Here is a 24,832-nt window from a genome sequence, read left to right on the forward strand (position 1 = left end):
CCTTAATACAGGCACAAAAGCCTGTTACCAGGAAAATCTACCATAAGATATGGCGTAAATACCTTTATTGGTGTGAATCCAAGAGTTACTCATAGAGTAAGGTTAGGATTCCTAGGATATTGTCCTTTCTCCAAGAGGGTTTGGACAAAGGCTTATCAGCTAGTTCTTTAAAAGGACAGATCTCTGCTCTGTCTATTCTTTTGCACAAGCGTCTGGCAGAAGTTCCAGACGTCCAGGCATTTTGTCAGGCTTTGGTTAGGATTAAGCCTGTGTTTAAAACTGTTGCTCCTCCGTGGAGCTTAAACTTGGTTCTTAAAGTTCTTCAGGGAGTTCCGTTTGAACCCCTTCATTCCATTGATATTAAACTTTTATCTTGGAAAGTTCTGTTTTTGATGGCTATTTCCTCGGCTCGAAGAGTCTCTGAGTTATCTGCCTTACATTGTGATTCTCCTTATCTGATTTTTCATTCAGACAAGGTAGTTCTGCGTACCAAACCTGGGTTTTTACCTAAGGTGGTTTCTAACAGGAATATCAATCAAGAGATTGTTGTTCCATCATTGTGTCCTAATCCTTCTTCAAAGAAGGAACGTCTTTTACATAATCTGGCAAGATAGTAATCAGACAAGGTAGTTCTGCGTACCAAACCTGGGTTTTTACCTAAGGTGGTTTCTAACAGGAATATCAATCAAGAGATCCATATCCATCATTGTGTCCTAATCCTTCTTCAAAGAAGCAACGTCTTTTACATAATCTGGACGTAGTCCGTGCCTTGAAGTTCTACTTACAGGCTACTAAAGATTTTCGTCAAACATCTGCCCTGTTTGTCGTTTACTCTGGACAGAGGAGAGGTCAAAAAGCTTCGGCAACCTCGCTCTCCTTTTGGCTTCGGAGCATAATACGCTTAGCCTATGAGACTGCTGGACAGCAACCTCCTGAAAGGATTACAGCTCATTCTACTAGAGCTGTGGCTTCCACCTGGGCCTTTAAAAATGAGGCCTCTGTTGAACAGATTTGCAAGGCTGCGACTTGGTCTTCGCTTCACACCTTTTCAAAATTTTACAAGTTTGACACTTTTGCTTCTTCGGAGGCTGTTTTTGGGAGAAAGGTTCTACAGGCAGTGGTTCCTTCCGTTTAAGTTCCTGCCTTGTCCCTCCCATCATCCGTGTACTTTGGCTTTGGTATTGGTATCCCATAAGTAATGGATGACCCGTGGACTGGATACACTTAACAAGAGAAAACATACTTTATGCTTACCTGATAAATTTATTTCTCTTGTAGTGTATCCAGTCCACGGCCCGCCCTGTCCTTTTAAGTCAGGTCTAAAATTTAATTAAACTACAGTCACCACTGCACCCTATGGTTTCTCCTTTCCCGTCTTGTTTCGGTCGAATGACTGGATATGACAGTGAGGGGAGGAGCTATATAGCAGCTCTGCTGGGGTGATCCTCTTGCAACTTCCTGTTGGGAAGGGAATATATCCCATAAGTAATGTATGACCCGTGGACTGGATACACTACAAGAGAAATAAATTTATCAGGTAAGCATAAATTATGGTTTTTTTGCTTAATGGTAGGAGCTCTTCTATGTGTTATGTTAGGTTGGCCTTCTAATATTTCTTTAAGGATCAAATCTTTCTAAGAAAATACCAATGTTTATTTAGTATTTTCCTTTATAGCTTTATAGTTAAAATTATAATTGGTAATGAATGACGTGGTTTTCTTCTTACTGGTATTATTGTTTAAAGCATTATTTGGCGGAGAGTTAAGAATCATTTCTCTCTAGTTTTCTGGCCCTCAAATATCCTTCCTCTATAAGTGCCAGGGGATATCCCTTTTCAATGAATCTATTTTTAAGGATAAGGGACTGTTCATCATAAGTTTCTAATAAAGTACAATTACGCTTAATTCGTCTGAACTGGCTATAGGGAATATTCCTCTTCCAGCTGCCTTGGTGATTGCTCCGGTAATCTAAAAAATTATTACTATCCACTAGTTTAAAGAAGGTTTTAGGTTGGACCGAATTGTTTGTATCCCATGTAAGGACAATGTCTAAATAGTCTATTTCCTCCGGATGTATTTTGTAGGTAAAGGTGAGACCAAAAGAGTTATTAAGTTTAAAGGCAAAATCTCTAGCAGAGTCAGTGGACCCATTCCAAATGATAAGGTCATCTATGTATCTGCCATAGAAGACCAGGTTCTCCCTCCAGCTCTGGCTATAGATATAAATGTCTTCAAAATGGCCCATAACCAAGTTGGCAAAGCTGGGGGCGAACCTGGTCCCCATGGCAGTACCTTTTATCTGAAGGTAATAATTATCTAGATATTTAAAATAATTGTGTTTCAGTATAAAATAAATTAACTCGAGTAGATACTCCTTCTGTATTTTAGGCATATAAATATCTCCATTTAAATAATTTGACACATAGTGAATACCTATTTCTTTCATGTAATTAGCAAGAGTCCATGAGCTAGTGACGTATGGGATATACATTCCTACCAGGAGGGGCAAAGTTTCCCAAACCTCAAAATGCCTACAAATACACCCCTCACCACACCCACAAATCAGTTTTACAAACTTTGCCTCCTATGGAGGTGGTGAAGTAAGTTTGTGCTAGATTCTACGTTGATATGCGCTCCGCAGCAGGTTGGAGCCCGGTTTTCCTCTCAGCGTGCAGTGAATGTCAGAGGGATGTGAGGAGAGTATTGCCTATTTGAATTCAATGATCTCCTTCTACGGGGTCTATTTCATAGGTTCTCTGTTATCGGTCGTAGAGATTCATCTCTTACCTGTCTTTTCAGATCGACGATATACTCTTATATATATATATACCATTACCTCTGCTGATTTTCGTTTCAGTACTGGTTTGGCTTTCTACAACATGTAGATGAGTGTCCTGGGGTAAGTAAGTCTTATTTTCTGTGACACTCTAAGCTATGGTTGGGCACTTTTTTTATAAAGTTCTAAATATATGTATTCAAACATTTATTTGCCTTGACTCAGGATGTTCAACATTCCTTATTTTCAGACAGTCAGTTTCATATTTGGGATAATGCATTTGAATAAAACAATTTTTTTCTTACTTTAAAATTTGACTTTTCCCTGTGGGCTGTTAGGCTCGCGGGGGCTGAAAATGCTTAATTTTATTGCGTCATTCTTGGCGCGGACTTTTTTGGCGCAAAATTTTTTTTCTGTTTCCGGCGTCATACGTGTCGCCGGAAGTTGCGTCATTTTTGACGTTCTTTTGCGCCAAAGATGTCGGCGTTCCGGATGTGGCGTCATTTTTGGCGCCAAAAGCATTTAGACGCCAAATAATGTGGGCGTCTTATTTGGCGCTAAAAAAATATCGCGTCACTTTTGTCTCCACATTATTTAAGTCTCATTTTTTATTGCTTCTGGTTGCTAGAAGCTTGTTCACTGGCATTTTTTCCCATTCCTGAAACTGTCATTTAAGGAATTTGTTCAATTTTGCTTTATATGTTGTTTTTTTCTATTACATATTGCAAGATGTCCCATGCTGAAGCTGAGTCAGAAGATACTTCTGGAAAATCGCTGCCTGGTGCTGGAGCTACCAAAGCTAAGTGTATCTGCTGTAAACTTTTGGTAGCTGTTCCTCCAGCTGTTGTTTGTATTGAATGTCATGACAAACTTGTTAATGCAGATAATATTTCCTTTAGTAAAGTTACATTACCTGTTGCTGTTCCATCAACATCTAATTCTCAGAGTGTTCCTGATAACATAAGAGATTTTGTTTCTAAATCCATTAAGAAGGCTATGTCTGTTATTCCTCCTTCTAGTAAACTTAAAAACAGAATTTATGCTTACCTGATATATTACTTTCTCCAACGGTGTGTCCGGTCCACGGCGTCATCCATTACTTGTGGGAAATGTTCTCCCCCACAGGGAAAGGCAAGGAGAGCACACAGCAAGAGCTGTCAATATAGCTCCCCCTCTGGCTCCGCCCCCCAGTCATTCGACCGACGGTTAGGAGAAAAAGGAGAAACTATAGGGTGCCGTGGTGACTGTAGTGTATAAAGAAAAAAAATTTCAACCTGATTAAAAAAACCAGGGCGGGCCGTGGACCGGACACACCGTTGGAGAAAGTAATTTATCAGGTAAGCATAAATTCTGTTTTCTCCAACATTGGTGTGTCCGGTCCACGGCGTCATCCATTACTTGTGGGAACCAATACCAAAGCTTTAGGACACGGATGAAGGGAGAGAGCAAATCAGGTTACCTAAACAGAAGGCACCATGGCTTGCAAAACCTTTCTCCCAAAAACAGCCTCCGAAGAAGCAAAAATATCAAATTTGTAGAATTTGGCAAAAGTGTGCAGAGAAGACCAAGTCGCTGCCTTACATATCTGGTCAACAGAAGCCTCGTTCTTATAGGCCCATGTGGAAGCCACAGCCCTAGTAGAGTGAGCTGTGATACGGTCAGGAGGCTGCCGTCCGGCAGTCTCATAAATAGAAGAATAAAAAACTACAACTAACACCACAAACTCCTCGCCATCCCCGTGGTAGATGCTACTTGTTCAGAGCTGCAAGGAGAATGACTGGGGGGCGGAGCCAGAGGGGGAGCTATATTGACAGCTCTTGCTGTGTGCTCTCCTTGCCTTTCCCTATGGGGGAGAACATTTCCCACAAGTAATGGATGACGCCGTGGACCGGACACACCAATGTTGGAGAAAAGTCTTTTAAAACTTCTCATTTTTCAGATGAATTTTTAAATGAACATCATCATTCTGATTCTGATAATGGCTCTTCTGGTTCAGAGGATTCTGTCTCAGAGGTTGATGCTGATAAATCTTCATATTTATTTAAAATGGAATTTATTCGTTCTTTACTTAAAGAAGTCCTAATTGCATTAGAAATAGAGGATTCTGGTCCTCTTGATACTAAATCTAAACGTTTAGATAAGGTTTTTAAATCTCCTGTAGTTATTCCAGAAGTTTTTCCTGTTCCTGGTGCTATTTCTGAAGTAATTTCCAGGGAATGGAATAATTTGGGTAATTAATTTACTCCTTCTAAACGTTTTAAGCAATTATATCCTGTGCCATCTGACAGATTAGAATTTTGGGACAAAATCCCTAAGGTTGATGGGGCTGTCTCTACTCTTGCTAAGCGTACTACCATTCCTACGGCAGATGGTACTTCCTTTAAGGATCCTTTAGATAGGAAAATTGAATCCTTTCTAAGAAAAGCTTACTTGTGTTCAGGTAATCTTCTTAGACCTGCTATATCTTTGGCGGATGTTTCTGCAGCTTCAACTTTTTGTTTGGAAGCTTAAGCGCAACAAGTATCAGATCATAATTCTCATAGCATTATTATTCTTCTTCAACATGCTAATAATTTTATTTGTGATGCCATCTTTGATATCATTAGAGTTGATGTCAGGTATATGTCTCTAGCTATTTTAGCTAGAAGAGCTTTATGGCTTAAAACTTGGAATGCTGATATGTCTTCTAAGTCTATTCTGCTTTCCCTTTCTTTCCAGGGTAATAAATTATTTGGTTCTCAGTTGGATTCTATTATCTCAACTGTTACTGGAGGGAAAGGAACTTTTTTACCACAGGATAAAAAATCGAAAGGTAAATTTAGGTCTAATAATCGTTTTCGTTCCTTTCGTCACAACAAGGAACAAAAGCCTGATCCTTCATCCTCAGGAGCGGTATCAGTTTGGAAACCATCTCCAGTCTGGAATAAATCCAAGCCTTTTAGAAAATCAAAGCCAGCTCCTAAGTCCACATGAAGGTGCGGCCCTCATTCCAGCTCAGCTGGTAGGGGGCAGATTACGTTTTTTTCAAAGGAATTTGGATCAATTCCGTTCACAATCTTTGGATTCAGAATATTGTTTCAGAAGGGTACAGAATTGGCTTCAAGATAAGGCCTCCTGCAAAGAGATTTTTTCTTTCCCGTGTCCCAGTAAATCCAGCGAAGGCTCAAGCATTTCTGAAATGTGTTTCAGATCTAGAGTTGGCTGGAGTAATTATGCCAGTTCCAGTTCTGGAACAGGGTCTGGGGTTTTATTCAAATCTCTTCATTGTACCAAAGAAGGAGAATTCCTTCAGACCAGTTCTGGATCTAAAAATATTGAATCGTTATGTAAGGATACCAACATTCAAAATGGTAACTGTAAGGACTATCCTGCCTTTTGTTCAGCAAGGGCATTATATGTCTACAATAGATTTACAGGATGCATATCTGCATATTCCGATTCATCCAGCTCACTATCAGTTCCTGAGATTCTCTTTCCTGGACAAGCATTACCAGTTTGTGGCTCTGCCGTTTGGCCTAGCAACAGCTCCAAGAATTTTTACAAAGGTTATCGGTGCCCTTCTGTCTGTAATCAGAGAACAGGGTATTGTGGTATTTCCTTATTTGGACGATATCTTGGTACTTGCTCAGTCTTCACATTTAGCAGAATCTCATACGAATCGACTTGTGTTGTTTCTTCAAGATCATGGTTGGAGGATCAATTTACTAAAAAGTTCATTGATTCCTCAGACAAGGGTAACCTTTTTGGGTTTCCAGATAGATTCAGTGTCCATGACTCTATCTTTGACAGACAAGAGACGTCTAAAATTGATATCAGCTTGTCGAAACCTTCAGTCACAATCATTCCCTTCGGTAGCCTTATGCATGGAAATTCTAGGTCTTATTACTGCTGCATCGGACGCGATCCCCTTTGCTCGTTTTCACATGCGACCTCTTCAGCTCTGTATGCTGAACCAGTGGTGCAGGGATTACACAAAGATATCTCAATTAATATCTTTAAAACCGATTGTACGACACTCTCTGACGTGGTGGACAGATCACCATCGTTTAATTCAGGGGGCTTCTTTTGTTCTTCCGACCTGGACTGTAATCTCAACAGATGCAAGTCTTACAGGTTGGGGAGCTGTGTGGGGGTCTCTGACGGCACAAGGGGTTTGGGAATCTCAGGAGGTGAGATTACCGATCAATATTTTGGAACTCTGTGCAATTTTCAGAGCTCTTCAGTCTTGGCCTCTTCTGAAGAGAGAATCGTTCATTTGTTTTCAGACAGACAATGTCACAACTGTGGCTTACATCAATCATCAAGGAGGGACTCACAGCCCTCTGGCTATGAAAGAAGTATCTCGAATTCTGGTTTGGGCGGAATCCAGCTCCTGTCTAGTTTTCTGCGGTTCATATCCCAGGTATAGACAATTGGGAAGCGGATTATCTCAGTCGCCAAACGTTGCATCCGGGCGAATGGTCTCTTCACCCAGAGGTATTTCTTCAGATTGTCCAAATGTGGGGACTTCCAGAAAAAGATCTGATGGCCTCTCATCTAAACAAGAAACTTCCCAGGTATCTGTCCAGATCCAGGGATCCTCAAGCGGAAGCAGTGGATGCATTGTCACTTCCTTGGAAGTATCATCCTGCTTATATCTTTCCGCCTCTAGTTCTTCTTCCAAGAGGGATCTCCAAGATTCTGAAGGAATGCTCGTTTGTTCTGCTGGTAGCTCCAGCATGGCCTCACAGGTTTTGGTATGCGGATCTTGTCCGGATGGCCTCTTGCCAACCGTGGACTCTTCCGTTAAGACCAGACCTTCTGTCGCAAGGTCCTTTTTTCCATCAGGATCTCAAATCCTTAAATTTAAAGGTATGGAGATTGAACGCTTGATTCTTAGTCAAAGAGGTTTCTCTGACTCTGTGATTAATACTATGTTACAGGCTCGTAAATCTGTATCTAGGGAGATATATTATAGAGTCTGGAAGACTTATATTTCTTGGTGTCTTTCTCATCATTTTTCCTGGCATTCTTTTAGAATTCCGAGAATTTTACAGTTTCTTCAGGATGGTTTGGATAAAGGTTTGTCTGCAAGTTCCTTGAAAGGACAAATCTCTGCTCTTTCTGTTCTTTTTCACAGAAAGATTGCTAATCTTCCTGATATTCATTGTTTTGTACAAGCTTTGGTTCGTATAAAACCTGTCATTAAGTCAATTTCTCCTCCTTGGAGTTTGAATTTGGTTCTGGTGGCTCTTCAAGCTCCTCCGTTTGAACCTATGCATTCATTGGACATTAAATTACTTTCTTGGAAAGTTTTGTTCCTTTTGGCCATCTCTTCTGCCGGAAGAGTTTCTGAATTATCTGCTCTTTCTTGTGAGTCTCCTTTTCTGATTTTTCATCAGGATAAGGCGGTGTTGCGAACTTCTTTTGAATTTTTACCTAAGGTTGTGAATTCCAACAACATTAGTAGAGAAATTGTGGTTCCTTCATTATGTCCTAATCCTAAGAATTCTAAGGAGAAATCATTGCATTCTTTGGATGTAGTTAGAGCTTTGAAATATTATGTTGAAGCTACTAAGAATTTCCGAAAGACTTCTAGTCTATTTGTTATCTTTTCCGGTTCTAGGAAACGTCAGAAGGCTTCTGCCATTTCTTTGGCATCTTGGTTGAAATCTTTAATTCATCATGCTTATGTCGAGTCGGGTAAAACTCTGCCTCAAAGGATTACAGCTCATTCTACTAGGTCATTTTCTACTTCCTGGGCGTTTAGGAATGAAGCTTCAGTTGATCAGATTTGCAAAGCAGCAACTTGGTCTTCTTTGCATACTTTTACTAAATTCTACCATTTTGATGTGTTTTCTTCTTCTGAAGCTGTTTTTGGTAGAAAAGTACTTCAGGCAGCTGTTTCAGTTTGAATCTTCTGCTTATGTTTTCAGTTTTTTTCATTATAAAATTTAATCTTTATTTTGGGTGTGGATTATTTTTCAATGGAATTGGCTGTCTTTATTTTATCCCTCCCTCTCTAGTGACTCTTGCGTGGAAAGATCCACATCTTGGGTAGTCATTATCCCATACGTCACTAGCTCATGGACTCTTGCTAATTACATGAAAGAAAACATAATTTATGTAAGAACTTACCTGATAAATTCATTTCTTTCATATTAGCAAGAGTCCATGAGGCCCACCCTTTTTGTGGTGGTTATGATTTTTTTGTATAAAGCACAATTATTCCAATTCCTTATTTTTTATGCTTTCGCACTTTTTTCTTATCACCCCACTTCTTGGCTATTCGTTAAACTGATTTGTGGGTGTGGTGAGGGGTGTATTTGTAGGCATTTTGAGGTTTGGGAAACTTTGCCCCTCCTGGTAGGAATGTATATCCCATACGTCACTAGCTCATGGACTCTTGCTAATATGAAAGAAATTAATTTATCAGGTAAGTTCTTACATAAATTATGTTTTTATGTGAAATGTTCGAATATAATGCATTGACATCACGTCATCCATAAGTAATGGTCTCTTCTTTTAATATTTGAAAGTTTCTGAAGTAAATCAGTGCTATCTCTAATAAACTAAGGAAGTTGCCTGACGTATTTCTGTAAGAAATAATCTACATAGGCTGAAAGGTGGTTAGTTATACTATTAGTGCCAGCTATTATAGGTCTACCAGGAGGTGTATGTAAATCCTTGTGGATTTTCGGAAGGTGGTAGAAATAAGGAATATTGGGGTTTTTAGGAGTTAGATATTGTTTTTCTTTCAAGGTGAGAATACCTTCCTCGAACCCAAATTGAATTATCGAATTTTTTGTTAAATAACTGAGTCGGATCTTGATCTAATGGCCTATAATATTGGACATCTTTTATTATTCTGTCTGCTTCTTTGAGGTAATCATGATAGTCCTGTAGGACTATTCTCCCCCCCCCCCCCCTTCTATCTGCCTGGTCTATGACTATTGATTCATTAGTAGACAAATTTATGAGCGCTTTTCTTTTATTTGGCCATAAATTGGAGTTACCCAAGATGTATTTGGGGATACGGGCTATATCCTCCAAAACTCTATATTGCGCCCCCTAGAGTTGACACTTAGTGTGGACAACAGGTTATTAAGTGTTGACTTGTACCTGTATGTTCATTTGCCTCAATTAATACATTTTAAAAAAAATTAAACTCATCAAATTTACTTATTTCTCTTAGTATTTTTTTTTTTTGTCGAAAAGCAGGTATGAAGGTGTAGGGGTGATCACGTGACTGGAGCAATATTAGAATTGTTATACATTTTGCAAGAACACTCGGTAACAGCTAAGTAAATTTGATAATAGAAGTAAATTGGAAACTCCCTTTTTTTTTTTTTTATTGTATGCTCTGTCTGAATCACAAAAGACAAATGTTGGGTCTCATGTCTCTTTAAATGTAATGACACTCAAAGGAAAATATCTAAAAGCTAAAGTTAAAGGGATAGTAAACCCAAATTTTTTTTCTTTCATGATTCAGATAGAGCATGCAATATTAAGCAACTTTCTAATTTACTCCTATTAAAATTTTCTTCCTGCTCTTGGTATCTTTATTTTTAAAGCAGAAATGTATGTTTAAGAGCCGGCCCATTTTTGGTTCAGAACCTGGGTTGCACTTGCTGATTGGTTAGTTACATTTAGCCACCAATAAGCAAGTGCAACCCAGGTCCTGAACCAAAAATGTGCCGGCTCTAAAACATATATTTCTGCTTTTTAAATAAAGATATCAAGAGAAGGAAGAAAAAATTATAATAGGAGTAAATTAGAAAGATGCTTTAAAATTGCATGCTCTCTGAACCATGAAACCTTTGGGTTTACTATCCCTTTAAAGTAGAAAGTTCAACACCCTCTGTGTATCCTTTTTAATCTTGTTTTGTTTGCTCTTTAACTTAAACACTAGAAAATGAGTAGTGTTAAAAGAGAGTAATATTTAATGCTAATGCTATTGCCTCTAAAAAAAAAAAAAAGTTTTATTGGTTATACAATTACTGTAAACATTTCTCTTAAAGGGACATGAAACCCAAATATGTTCTTTAATGATTGACATTGTCATTTTAACAACTTTCCAATTTACTTCTATAATCTAATTTGTTTTGTTCTCTTTGTATCCTTTGTTGAAAATAATACCTGGGTAAGATCAAAAGATGCTGATTGTTGGCTGCACATATATGCCTCATGATATTGGCTCACCCAGTGCATTTAGCTAGCTCACAGTGGTGCATTACTGCTTCTTCAACAAAGTATACCAAAAGAATGGAGAAAATTAAATAGAATCAAATTTGGAAGTGTTTTTAAGATTGTATATTCTTGCTGAATCACAAAAGAAAAAAGGTTTGGTTTCATGTCCCTGCACACAGCAATAGTACCTGATAGAATACACTGTCATTTGAAGCAGCTCATTTAGTTTTAGAATTGACATGTCTGCATTTTTAGGTATTTGCACACTCTCTTTTTGTAAGATATACTTCAATAAAGCACATTCTGTAGAATAGAGATAACAGAATATTTTGTTATATCTGAAGCAAGCAATGCCTTGTTTGAAGTAGTTGTTTTACTACTGTATGTCTATTGTAGGAAAATTGCACACACTTTTGACACTGTTGAGCTGTGACGGGTTTACCTTAAAGGGACAGTATACTGTAAAATAGTTTTTCCCTTAAAGGGACATAATACTCATATGCTAAATCACTTGAAACTGATGCAGTATAACTGTAAAAAGCTGACAGGAAAATATCACCTGAGCATCTCTATGTAAAAAAGGAAGATATTTTACCTCACAATTTCCTAGGCTCAGCAGAGTAAGTTCTGTGTAAAAAGTTATACTCCGTTACTGCCCAGCTGCAGGTAAAAATTTTTTTAAAAAAATGAAGAAATAAACTGCAGCCAATCAGCATCAGCAGTGCTGAGGTCATGAACTCTTTTGCTGTGATCTCATGAGATTTGACTTCACTCTCATGAGATTTCATAGTAAGCTTCCTTTAACCTGAATAGGGAAATAATATGAGAGTGCACAAGGCTCATCCCCTTAGCTGTCCCAGGACAGACATACTGATATGCTACAGGAAAGTTTTCCTCTGTGAAAAGCACAATTGGGCAGAAAGAAGCTACTTCCAGGTGGTAACCGGGCCATAGAACAAGCTATTGATGCTGCTGTTCGTTCCTGGCAGACTGCTTCTCTTTCTGTTTTGCATATGTAAATATGACCCTGGGGATAGTCTCCCTATGGGGGATGGGGGAAACCAGACGTGGACTCCTTGCCCAATGTGCTTAGAGGAATATGGCTGCACCTCACTGACGAGGCCCACAGAAGGCCGAAACGATCTTCTGGGGTTGCCTTTTCCTTGTTCAGAGGAGAATTGCCTGGTATTTTGGGGCTGGACTGACCATGTCGGCGGGATCAGACTGATATACTACAGGAAAGTTTTCCTCTGTGAAAAGCACAATTGGGCAGAAAGAAGCTACTTCCAGGTGGTAACCGGGCCATAGAACAAGCTATTGATGCTGCTGTTCGTTTCTGGCAGACTGCTTCTCTTTCTGTTTTGCATACTGATATGCTGCTTAGAAATACTTTACAATGGGATGTGGCTGCTGAGGAACTTTTGAGGTAAAATATCTTTCTTTTTTACATAGAGATGTTCAGGTGATATTTTCTAGTCAGCTTTTTACAGCTATGCTGGATCACTTTCAAATGTTTAAACATTTGGGTATTATGGCCCTTGTGTTTACAATTGCTTTTTTTACCAACTGCAGAGTAAAAATTTAGGAAAATTAGCTTTTTATGGTTTGTGTATATTAAAGCTCTGATTTTGTGTTTTGAAGCCATAATCTAATAAAATGGGTTGAGCTTGTAGGTATAATCAGATCTCATTACTTTATCACATTGTGTACACATACCTGCTTCTTTATTTTATATCTGTCCATAAAACAATCACCAGTACTTGAAGAGAACAATGGAAAATCAACATTTTATTACCTTATCTCTGCTATATCCCACTGGGAGTGTAATCTCTTCTGCTGTCTGTGTTTACAAAGCTTAGCTATAGCTTGGACCTGCAGCCAAAAACTTTCAGAATAAGTGGGGATACCACATGCTAAATCAACTATTTCAAATGCCAATATAAGGGTAAAGGAGCTACTTGTAAACAATTTAATACACTAAACAAATTAAAGGGGAGAAAACTTTTGAGTAAACTGTCCCTTTAAGTTTGTTTTTGTCATTTGTTAAAAATGTTATCACATAAAAATAATAAAAATTCTACTCCTATTTTGCCGCTCAAGTAAGTGTTCTCCTGCTTCTTTATTTTTACTTTTTCGTATGTATATATGAAACCTATACAATGAATCATCGTGTTAAAACAAATGCTTCTTTTTCTCTCTCCTCAGTGAATATGCCATAGATATGGAAGTCGGATCTCAACACCTTATTCGTTATCGCACTATTGCCCCACTAGTTACATCTGGTGCTGTGAAGCTCATTTGACAACTATACGCCAAAACAGGGCTCCACTCCAGAAGCCTTGTGTATAGAGGTGCAAAACCCTACCTATACCAATCACCGGAAAAAACAAATTTTTTATTTATCTTGTTTTGGGGTTTTTTTTTTGTTTTGCTTTCCTCTTGATTAAAAAAAACAACAACAAAACGACGTGTTGAATAATGATCATCTGAAACTGCCAATCGGAGAGTACATTAGTAAAATGCATTGCAAGCTGGATCCACCCCCAAAAAAAAGTTTCAAGTAAATCGCTGAACTATATCACTGGATTTATTGCTGCAATAATTATGGAAAACATAGATACTCTGTTTAAGGTGCTTGATTAGTTCATCCAATCTTGGAATACAATTACAGCCTGTTTGTTTGTTCTTGTAAATATTTTCTTTCCTGGCAAATTCCTGCCAATAAAAACTTTAATGCAAATGAAATGTACTTGAACTGCACTGTGAAACATGCTTCTAAATGCTACAATTTTTTTTGCATGGATTACATTACAAAGTAAAAAAAAAAAAAAAAAATCTGGTATAGTAAAGTTTTTGGGGTTTTTTTTGTCTCTTTTTAATATATTTTAGGAAGCTCATATCCCGCAGAACTCGAATAAAATAGATCTGAGGTAGACAGAGACCTTTTTTATTTAGATTTTGTCATCTTGTCCTGAATTAATCAATGCAGATGTGCTCAAGTTGGTGATAAATTTTAAAAAGATTATCTTGAGTGATGATACGTGGTGGGGAGGTTTTCTTTTAAAGCGTTATTGTTAATAATATTGCATGGATTTGTAAGGAAAAATCATTTAAGGAACACAATTATAGCCAGTAGTATAGTGGTATCATAGAGGCAGGGTAACAGCAAATTTGTTATAAGTGTGACCTTGGGCACGAACCCTGAACTATGGGCTCATTATGTTCATACTATCAAATTACAAAAAGTATTGTTGCCAAATAAATTGTACAACTATAAATAAATATATATACTGTATATATTATGAAGCCCATTTGTTTACCAAACCATACATTTTGTGATATATTGGCAAAACTAGAATACTCCCATTTGGAGTGTGATAAAAAAGGTGCGTTTAAAGGGACAGTCTAGTATAAATTAAACTTTCATTATTCAGATAGGAGTTTTCATTTTAATCAACTTTCCAATTTACTTTTATCATCAAATTTGCTTTTTTTTCTCTTAGTATTCTTAGTTTAAACTAAACATAGGTAGGCTCGTATGCTAATTTCTAAGCCTTTGAGGGCTGCCTCTTATCACATGCTTTTTAAATCTCTTTTCAACACAAAGAGACAGTACACGTGGGCCATATAGATAACACTGTGTTCAGGCACAGGGGGTTATTTAAGATTTAGCACAAAACAATGCTAAATTTAAGACAATAGATAATAGACAGTCACAGTCATGTGATCAGTGGGCTGGAAGAAGGTTCCTAGATACAAGGTAATCAGAGGTAAAAAGTATATTAATATAACTGTTGGCTATGCAAAATTGGGGAATGGGTAATAAAGGGATTATCTATCTTTTAAAACAATAACAATTCTATGGTAGACTGTCCCTTTAATAGAGAAAGCTACTTAGCCAGAATTACTTCCAAGCTTAGTTTAGAATGCCTGGTTTTCTGATCTCTGATTTGGGTCTCTTGTGAGAAATATTAAAGGGACAGTAACGTTTTTTTGTTTTTTATTTAATTACTCATTGCATTTCAAAAAGAAGACATTTTAAAATATTGTTCATATTTTTCATAGTAATTATAGCGCATTTAAAACATGTTGCACCCAAACTTTTGTTTATTTTTATCTTTGTTATAATTTCACGATTCCATCGTTTGCACACTTTATCTGTCCCTAATGATCCTTAGCAGAAGAAATTAGATAAGGGAAACCATATTTCTACATTAAATACAGTAGAATGACATAATCAACAATTGCGTAATAAAAAATAATGCAATATAACACTGAATTGTAAGCGAGCAGTAGATTATTTCCATCTTAATGGGAGGAGAGTCCCATTCATTCATTACTTGTGGGAAATAAGAACCTGGCCACCAGGAGGAGGCCAAGACACCCCAGCCAAAGTCCCCCCCACTCCCCTCAGTCATTCTTTGCCTTTCTTCACAGGAGGTTGGCAGAGAAGTGTCAGAAGATTCGGAGTAGTCTCTTAAGGAGGGTAGTACTCTTCAAAATGGGACTGGAGTTTTAAGTAGTCTTGTCAGCCTTTCAGTGAGAGCATGGGTGAATGAGTCCGGAGCGGAGATGCAGGGAGAGACTTTCTGCAAAACCACCCTGACTCAGTTTAACAGCTCCATTAGCAATCAGCGTTGACGAGTTTCGCTGCCTGCTTTCCTTCTCTCAAGTCCATGTCAGGAGCGATGCTACTACCCTGTCACACTTGAAGGGCTGTGTTCCTGTTCCATGACTTTGATTCTGGTAAGATTGTTTCATATATATATATATATAAGCAGCAAACAGAGTGGGAAGCAATTGCTAGACAAAAAGCTGCGGAGGAGGATAGTGAAAAGTGTACTAGCCTCTAAAAATTGCCAAATAAGGCTAATGGTGCAGACCCTTATACATAATATATCAAGAAAGAAACAAAGTATTTTGTTTAAAAAAAGACAGGGAATTCAGCACTCTTCTGTCACAAAAAGTTCACAGCTCTATAATGAAGTAGATATGTCAATTTATTGGTACAGCAATTTTCTTATACTGTTGATTGTAGACAAATTTTTCTACTATCTTGTATGATATCTTTCTACAATAGTCTGATTGCCTCACGCACATAGAACATTATTCTTTTGCACATCCTCTAAGGGGATGCAGTGTGTCGTTGAATCAAATTGCTGTACCAATAAATTGACATATGTACTTTATTATAGAGCTGTGTACTTTTTGTGACAAAAATTCCATGTCTTTTTTTGAAACAAAATACTTTTTTGTTTCTTTCTTGCTCATATATTTTCTAGATATATATATAATTTGATAACGCAAGAAGACAGGGTCACAGTGTGCCTCCTTTTATCTTTATAGAATCTAGGGTAATGCCCTTGGAAGGGGGCTATTGAACAGGGGGGATATTATTATGCATAATATTGTTTATTGTGTTTTTCTACTGCATTTGCGTGAGATGAGGCTCTGTCAGTGTGGAACACAGTTTATTAGTGAGAGATTGAGGCCGGCTCTCGAGTGCAGGGGCGGTCCTGTATGGCACTCCATGTGACCGGGTGTGGCCTCTGCAACTTTCTCGACCTGCGTTCGAAGGAGACGAAATCTGTTTCTTGTAGTCCGGGTCATAGGAGGCGGTGAGTGCCCCGGCCATTGGGATATAAAGGTGTCTTTTATTTTTTATCAAGTCCGTAATAAAGGCGCAAGCTATGGAGGACTCTGTTAGAGGATACTCCCTCTTTATCCAAACCCATTAACTGTGTATAGTGTGAGGAGGTTCCAGTCGAACCGCCTACGCAACTCTGTTCCACATGCTTTGACAATATTGCTATTTCCAAAAAGAATAAGGTATTTAGTATGACTGAGCCGTCCACCTCTGAGGGCTCCCCGCCCTGCGAGGTGAGTTCCCTACAATCATCTCCGATTACACAAGCAGTTCCCCAGGGCCTTACTAATCCTCCTGCGGGAGGGGTCCTTTGGCCTCCACACTTCGCCAATCAATTACAGACGGCGGTTTCTGCGGCCATTAATGCGATGCCTTGCCCTACTAAGCGCAAGCTGAAGGTACGGCACTGCTATCCGTCTCAGGGGTCTTCGACTCCGCTGGATGTCTCTGACAGATTAACTTCTGAGGAGGACAACTCAGACTTATCAGAGGATGTCGCTTGTGGGTCAGAATCGGCTATGTCTAGGTCTCCGTCCGTGGAGGAGCCAGATTTCAAATTTAAGATGGAGCATTTCCGCTTTCTGCTGAAAGAGGTGCTTGCTACGTTGGAGGTTCCGGAACCGAAACTACTGGAGGAACCTTAAATCCCTAAAATGGATAGGGTTTATGAGGACAGGGTAGTACCCCAGGCCTTCCCGGTTCCAGTCAAAATGGCTAACATTATTAAGAATGAATGGGAGAAACTTGGTTCGTCCTTTTCCCTCTCTTCTTCGTTTAAAAAGATTTTCCCCATTCCGGACACGCAGCTTGAACTGTGAGGAACTGTCCCTAAGGTGGATGGTGCTATCTCCACGCTTGCTAAGAGAACGATTATTCCGCTAGAGGATAGCTCCTCTTTCAAGGAACCCATGGATAAAAATATGGAGTCCATGTTGCGGAAGATGTTCCACCTCATGAGGTTCATTTTTCAACCGGCGGCGGCAGTCACTGTGGTGGCTGGTGCGGCTACCTATTTGTGTGACGCTCTATCAGCTATGGTCGAGGTGGAGACTCCTCTATATGAAATTCTAGAACAAATCAAGGCCTTAAGAGTGGCGTATTCATTCATTTGTGATGCTAACATGCAGATTATTCGCATGAATGTTAAGACATCAGGTTTTTCTGTTTTAGCCCGCAGGGCTCTGTGGCTAAAGTTGTGGTCTGCGGACATGACTTCTAAGTCTTGTTTACTTTCCCTCCCATTCAAGAGGAAGGTTTTGTTTGGCCCGGGCCTGGATTCTTTCATAACTACGGTCACGGGTGGCAAGGGTGCCTTCTTGCCTCAGGATAAGAAGGCTAAACCTAAGGGATCTACATTTCGTGCAGACAAGTCTCAGCGCCAGCAGCCTGCCGCAAAGTTGGAGCAATCCAAGGATCTTGGAAGCCAGCTAACTCTTGGAACAAGTCCAAGCAGAAGAAGAAGCCCGCCAAATCAAAGTCGGCATGAAGGGGCGGCCCCCGGTCCGTCTTCGGGTCATGTAGGGGGCAGACTATTTCTTTTTGCAGAGACCTGGAGAAGAGACGTTGAAGACCCTTGGGTTCTGGAGGTCGAATTCCCAGGGTTACAGGATAGGTTTCAAGTCCTATCCGTCCAGAGGCAGATTCCTCCTGTCAAACATATCCTCAAGACCAGAAAAGAGAGATGCCTTCCTGGGGTGTGTGAGGGATCTCTCATCTCTAGGAGCAATCGTCCCAGCCCCTCCGGCAGAAAGAGGCCTGGGGTATTATTCAAACCTTTTTGTGGTCCCAAAGAAGGAAGGCACGTTCCGTCCAATTCTGGACCTAAAGACCCTAAACATATTTTTGTCAGTTCCGTTGTTCAAGATGGAGATGATCAGGTAAATTTTGCCCCTAGTTCAAGAGGGGCAATTCATGACGACTATAGTCCTGAAGGACTCTTACCTTCATGTTCTACTCCACAAGGATCACTCCAGCTTTCTAAGATTCGCCTTCCTGGACCAGCACTTCCAGTTTGTGGCCCTTCCTTTTGGTCTGGCGACTGCCCCAATAGTTTTCACAAAGTTTCTGGGAGCTCTTCTCGCAGTAGTGAGAGCCAGAGGAATAGCAGTGGCACCTTATCTGGACGATATCTTGGTCCAGGCTCCGTCCTACAGTCTTGTGGAGGATTACTCGAGAGCTCTTCTCCTTCGGTCCCACGGGTGGAAGATAAACGAAGGAAAGAGGTCATTGGTCCCCAGCAACAGGGTGGAATTCCTGGGTACGATAATAGATTCTTCAGCCATGAAGATATTTTTGACAGATCAGAGACGCTGCAAGCTTTCGTCAAACTGTCTAGCTCTTCAGACATCCTCCAGGACATCTGTGGCCAGGTGTATGGAGTTGATCGGGCTCATGGTATCCAGCATAGATGTCATTCCATTTGCCAGGTTCCATCTCAGACCTGTTCAGCTGTGCATGTTGATACAATGGAACGGTGATCATTCAGATCTGTCCCAACAGGTATCTCTGGACAGACCGGTGAGGGAGTCCCTATCTTGGTGGACCTGACCGGGACAGTTGTCTCAGGGGACATCCTTTTTGAGACCATCCTGTGAGATTATGACCACGGATGCAAGTCTATCAGGATGGGGTGCCAGAAAGGCACAGGGCAAATGGACTCAAGAAGAATTTTCTGGGGTCATCCCGATTCATCAGATTCCAGTCGGACAACATTACCTAGGTGGCTTACATAAACCATCAGGGGGGACGAGAAGCTTCCTAGCCATGAGGGAAGTATCTCAGATTCTGGAGTGGGCGATCCACATTCCGGGTGTGGACAACTGGGAAGCGGTTTCATCCAGGGGAATGGTCCCTCCATCCCGAGATGTTTGCAGAAATCTGCAGCAGATGGGGGACGCCGGAGATAGATCTCATGGCGTCCAGACTCAATTGCAAGCTACCCAAATATGGGTTGCGATCCAGGATTCCCCAGGCGGAACTGATGGATGCCTTGGCGGTACCCTGGGACTTCAACCTAATTTACATATTTCCACTGTTACCTCTTCTACCTTGGGTAGTGGCTCACATCAAGCAGGAGCAAGCTTCGGCTATTCTGATTGCTCTGTCGTGGTCGCGGAGGACGTGGTTTGCGGATCTGGTGGGGATGTCATCATCTCCGCCATGGAGTTTACCTTGTCGCAGGGATCTACTGGTTCAAGGTCTTTTTCTACATCAAAATCTCGATTCTCTGAGGCTGACTGCGTGGAGATTGAACGTCTAGTATTAGCCAAGAGAGGATTTTTGGAACGAGTGATTGACACTCTCGTTCAGGCCAGGAAGCCGGTCACTCGTTACATCTACCACAAGGTGTGGAGGACCTACTTGTCCTGGTGTGAAGTAACGAGGATACCCCTGGCACAAGGTCAGGGAATCTAGGATTTTGGCCTTTCTCCAGGACGATCTGGATAAGGGTCTTGCCAGTTCCCTACGGAGACAGATCTCGGCTTTATCTGTACTGTTGCATAAGATGCTTGCGGAGCTTCCTGACATTCAGTTCAGGCTCTGGTTAGGATCAGGCCTGTCTTTAGGAATTTGGCTCCTCCTTAGAGCTTAAACTTGGTTCTTAAGGTTTTGCAGAGTTCTTAAGGTTTTGCAGAGGGCTCCGTTTGAGCCTATGCATGCGCTTGACATTAAGATTCTTTCATGGAAAGTCCTATTTCTAAAGGCTATTGCATCGGCACGCAGAGTCTCTGAGTTGGCGGCCTTGCAATGTGAGCCTCCCTTTTTCACGACGATAAGGCTGTTTTTCGCACTGGATTGGGATTCCTTCCCAAGGTGGTGTCTTTTCGTAACATTAATCAGGAAATAGTAGTTCCTTCTTTGTGTCCTAACCCTTCTCAAAGGAGAGGTTACTTCTTAATCTGGACGTGGTTCGGGCGTTGAAGTTTTTATCTTCAGGTCACAAAGGAGTTCAGACAGACTTCGTCCTTATTTGTTGTGTATTCAGGGGACAAAGGGCCTCTGACACTTCTCTATCCTTTTGGTTGAGGAGTATGATCCGTCTGGCATATGAGACAGCGAAACACAAGCCTCCTCAGAGGATTACGGCTCACTCGACTAGAGCTGTGGCCTCTTCTTGGACCTTTAAGAATGAGTCTTCTATTGAGCAGATTTGTAAGGCGGCCACTTGGTCTTCCTTACATACTTTTGCAAAATTTTATAAATTTGACGTTTTTGCTTCGGCGGAAGCAGCTTTTGGGAGAAAGGTTCTGCAGGCTCGGGTGCCCTCAGTATAGGGTCCGCCCCCTTTTACCCTCCCGTTTTTTTTTTTTCTTTCATTCAGTGTCCTCTAGAGCTTTGGTATTTGTTCCCACAAGTAATGAATGAAGCAGTGGACTCTCCTCCCATTAAAGGGCCAGTATACACTCATTTTCATATAACTGCATGTAATAGACACTACTATAAAGAATAAGATGCACAGATACTGATCTAAAAATCCAGTATAAAACTGTTTAAAACTTACTTAGAAGTTCTTAGTTTAGCTCTGTTGAAAAGGTAGCTGGAAAGCCCACTGCAAGTGGGAAATAAGACCCCCCTCCCCCTTCTTTTGCATATGAAAAGACCCTTTACACAAACAGGAGCAAGCTGGAGAAGGTAGCTGACAGTATTCACATAAAACTTTGGGGCTTGGTTAGGAGTCTGAAAAACAGAGTAATGTTATTTAAAAATAAGCAAAACTATACATTAAAAAAAAAAAAACTTTATAGGCAAGATAAATAGATCATCTACAAAACATTTATGCAAAGAAAAAAATGAGTGTATAATGTCCCTTTAAGATGGAACACATAAATTATGCTTACCTGATAATTTCATTTTCCATCTGTGGGAGGAGAGTCCACTGCACCCGCCCGTTTCTCCGGTGTGCAGACCTAAATTTGTTAATACCCTTCTGGCACCATTTATACCCTGATATTTCTCCTACTGTACCTTGTTTCCTTGGTAGAATGACTGGGGGATGAGGGGAGTGGGGGAGGTAATTAAGCCTTTGGCTGGGGTGTCTTTGCCTCCTACTGGTGGCCAGGTTCTTATTTCCCACAAGTAATGAATGATGCAGTGGACTCTCCTCCCGCAGATGGAAAGAAGTAAGCATAATTTTATGTTTTAGTGAAAAGTTTCAAAACTGCCTTGAATTTGTTGTTCCCCTCATATGACAGCCATCAGCCAATCACAGACTCATATACGTATATACTGAACTTGTGCACATGCTAAGTAGTAGCTGGCAGTAAACTGGAAAGTCTCTTAAAATCGCTTGTTTAATCTGAATCATGAAAGGTTAATGTTGACTCTAGTGTCCCTTAAAATTACAGGAAAAGCTGACAAAATAAAGTATATTGCAAAGCTATTTTACATAAACACAACTAAACATTCTATATTACAGTCTCAAAGTATTTAAAGGGACACTAAACACAACATTTTTCTTTCATGACTTGGGTAGAAAATACAATTTTAAACAACATTCAAATTTACTTCTATTATCTAATTTGCTTAAAGGGCCACTGTAAGTAAATATTTTCTATGCCTGTTACTAACTAACTACCCCAAATACGCTTTTTATCAATAGCATTTCATTAACATATCTCTACCGTATGTCAGAAATCTTGTCTGCAAATTTAATTGTTTTCCAAACCCACTCTGTGGGTATCCTTTGCTCTGTACCAATCCGTTTACAATACCTAGGTTTCAAAATGGCGCTTTAAACACAAAGTTATTGGTTTAAGTATTTTGAACAGGCAGTGCTGAAAATAGTGGGCAGGATAACGTGACATCATCGGCGAATAAAAGATATAACTTTTAGAACGTTATGAAACTTCGTTTTGGAGAAAATATAAGTCAGTAGGTTTTAATTAATGTTTATTAACTTTAATATGTTAGTTGTTTAGCTTAAAAATTATAACAGAAAGTAATCCTTTAATATTTTTTTAGATATCCTTTGTTGAAGAAATATCAGTGCACATGGGTGAGCCAATTACACGAGGCATTTATGTGCAGCCACCAATAAGCAGCTACTGAGCCTATCTAGATATGCTTTTCCGCAACGGATATCAAGAGAATGAAGCAAATGAGATCACAGAAGTAAATTAGAAAGTTGTTTAAAATTACATGCTCTTTCTAAATCATGAAAGAAAAAATGTGTGTTCCATGTTCCTTTAATGTCCCTTAAATTAAATATGAGTGACTGATACCTTCATTCTCTAGTGTTTAATGGGTGTTAGGGTCTTTCCTGCAGGTATGTTTTTACACCTTACACTCAATACATTTGCACCCCTGTATTTGGGACAAATACATTAAAGGAATAGTCTAAATAATCTAGTCAAAATTAAACCCTCATGATTCAGATACAGCATGTAATGTTAAGCAACTTTCTAATTTACTCCTATTATCAGTTATAAACTTAGGAGCCGGACCATTTTTGGTTCAGCACCTGTGTAGCGCTTGCTGATTGGTGGTTACATTTAGACAGCAATCCGAAAGTGCTACCCAGGTGCTGAACCAAAAATGGGCTGGCTCCTATGCTTACATTCCTGCTTTTTCAAATAAAGATAGCAGGCGAAAGAAGAAAAAAATTATAAAAGGCGTAAGTTAGAAAGTTGCTTAAAATTGCCTGCTCTGTCTGAATCATTGAAGTTTACATTTGATTAGACTTGTTCCTTTAATCCCTTTACACCGCTGGGCTTTAACACCGAAGGATGGCATGGAACATCCTACCTTATATGGCGTCCTGCAGCTTCCCCCTGGGGGGCATGCCTAGCAGCGTAGGCAGTCCCCCATGATCTGATCTAAGTACTTGCCCCCGGCATGAAGGGGTTAAATAAACTTTGGCTATAATAGGACACAGCCATTTGCAATGTATATCATCCTTTTGTTGTTTTGTTTTCTTTTTAACCCCTTAATGACCTAGGGCGTGCCAGGAATGTCCTACAAAAAAACACCCTTAACGACCAAGGGCATTCCTGGCACGTCCTCTGGTCTTTTAAGAGGTGGAAGCGATCCTGATCGATTCCAGCCGCTTTTATGGTATTGAGGCATCCTGCAATACCAATTTTTAACAAACCGATGCAGAGAGACACACTCTGTGGCCCTCTCTGCAGCGTTAGCGATGGTGCCGATCGGATCATCGGTGGGTGGGAGCGTGGGCTGCCCATCACCCCGGCATCCGGTTTCTCTGTGCAATGTGCACGCCGGGAGCGTGCGGGGGGGCCTCCACAGGGTGCGTGCACGCACACAGCAACCACTGCCATCAATGAGAAATAAATGGGAAGGAGGGAGGGGGGAAAACAAGGATACTAGGATCTGGGAGGGGGCTACTACACTACAGAAAAATTTAATTTATTTTTAAAAAAATGGGTACTGGCAGACAGCTACCCAAGATGGTGACACATAGGTAGCAGGGGGAGGGTTAGAGAGCTGTTTGGTCGAGATCAGGGAGGTTGGGGGCTTAGGGCTGTCCATCAGAGCTACATAATTATTTTTTTTTAAAAAGCCTTTTATTTTAGTACTGGCAGACTTTCTACCAGTACTCAAGATGGCGGGGACAATTGTGGGGTGGGGAGGGAAGAGAGCTGTTTGGGAGGGATCAGGGGGTGGGATGTCTCAGGTGGGAGGCTGATCTCTACACTAAAGCTAAAATTAACCCTACAAGCTACCTAATTAACCCCCTCGCTGCTGGGCATAATACATGTGTGGTGCGCAGCAGCATTTAGCGGCCTTCTAATTGCCAAAAAGCAACGCCAAAGCCATATATGTCTGCTATTTCAATATATACATGTCAAGGGATATTCAGGGATTCCTGAAAGATATCAGTGTTCCAATGTAACCAGCTCTAATTTTGAAAAAAAATGGTTTGGAAATAGCAAAGTGCTATTTGTACTTATTGCCCTATAACTTACAAAAAAAGCAAAGAACATGTAAATATTGGATATTTCTAAATGCAGGACAAAATTTAGAAACTATTTAGCATAGGAGTTTTTTTGGTGGTTGTAGATGTGTAACAGATTTTGGGGGTCAAGTTAGAAAAAGTCTGTTTTTTTCCATGTTTTTCCATCATATTTTATATATTTTTTTATAGTAATTTTTAAGATATGATGAAAATAATGGTATCTTTAGAAAGTCAATTTAATGACGAGAAAACCAGTATATAATATGTGTGGGTACAGTAAATGAGTAAGAGGAAAATTACAGCTAAACACAAACACCTCAGAAATG

The 24,832-nt window shown here is 40.0% G+C and overlaps 2 protein-coding genes across 4 annotated transcripts in view; one reads left to right on the plus strand and one right to left on the minus strand.

Annotated features, from left to right (window-relative positions):
• GINS4 (GINS complex subunit 4) overlaps positions 1–13,689 on the plus strand; it is a 64,357-nt gene extending 50,668 nt beyond the window's left edge. For both annotated transcript variants that reach the window (XM_053717988.1, XM_053717987.1), the window contains exon 9: positions 13,150–13,689. In XM_053717988.1, coding sequence (XP_053573963.1) covers positions 13,150–13,246 — 97 coding nt within the window. In that variant the 3' untranslated portion in view covers positions 13,247–13,689. The remainder of the gene's footprint in view (positions 1–13,149) is intronic.
• Positions 1–24,832, minus strand: part of CHMP7 (charged multivesicular body protein 7) — a 362,230-nt gene that overhangs the window by 226,967 nt on the left and 110,431 nt on the right. The gene's annotated exons all lie outside the window — the stretch shown is intronic.

The sequence above is a fragment of the Bombina bombina genome, chromosome 6 (genome assembly GCF_027579735.1).
Source record: "Bombina bombina isolate aBomBom1 chromosome 6, aBomBom1.pri, whole genome shotgun sequence".
In the NCBI taxonomy this organism is placed as follows: domain Eukaryota; kingdom Metazoa; phylum Chordata; class Amphibia; order Anura; family Bombinatoridae; genus Bombina; species Bombina bombina.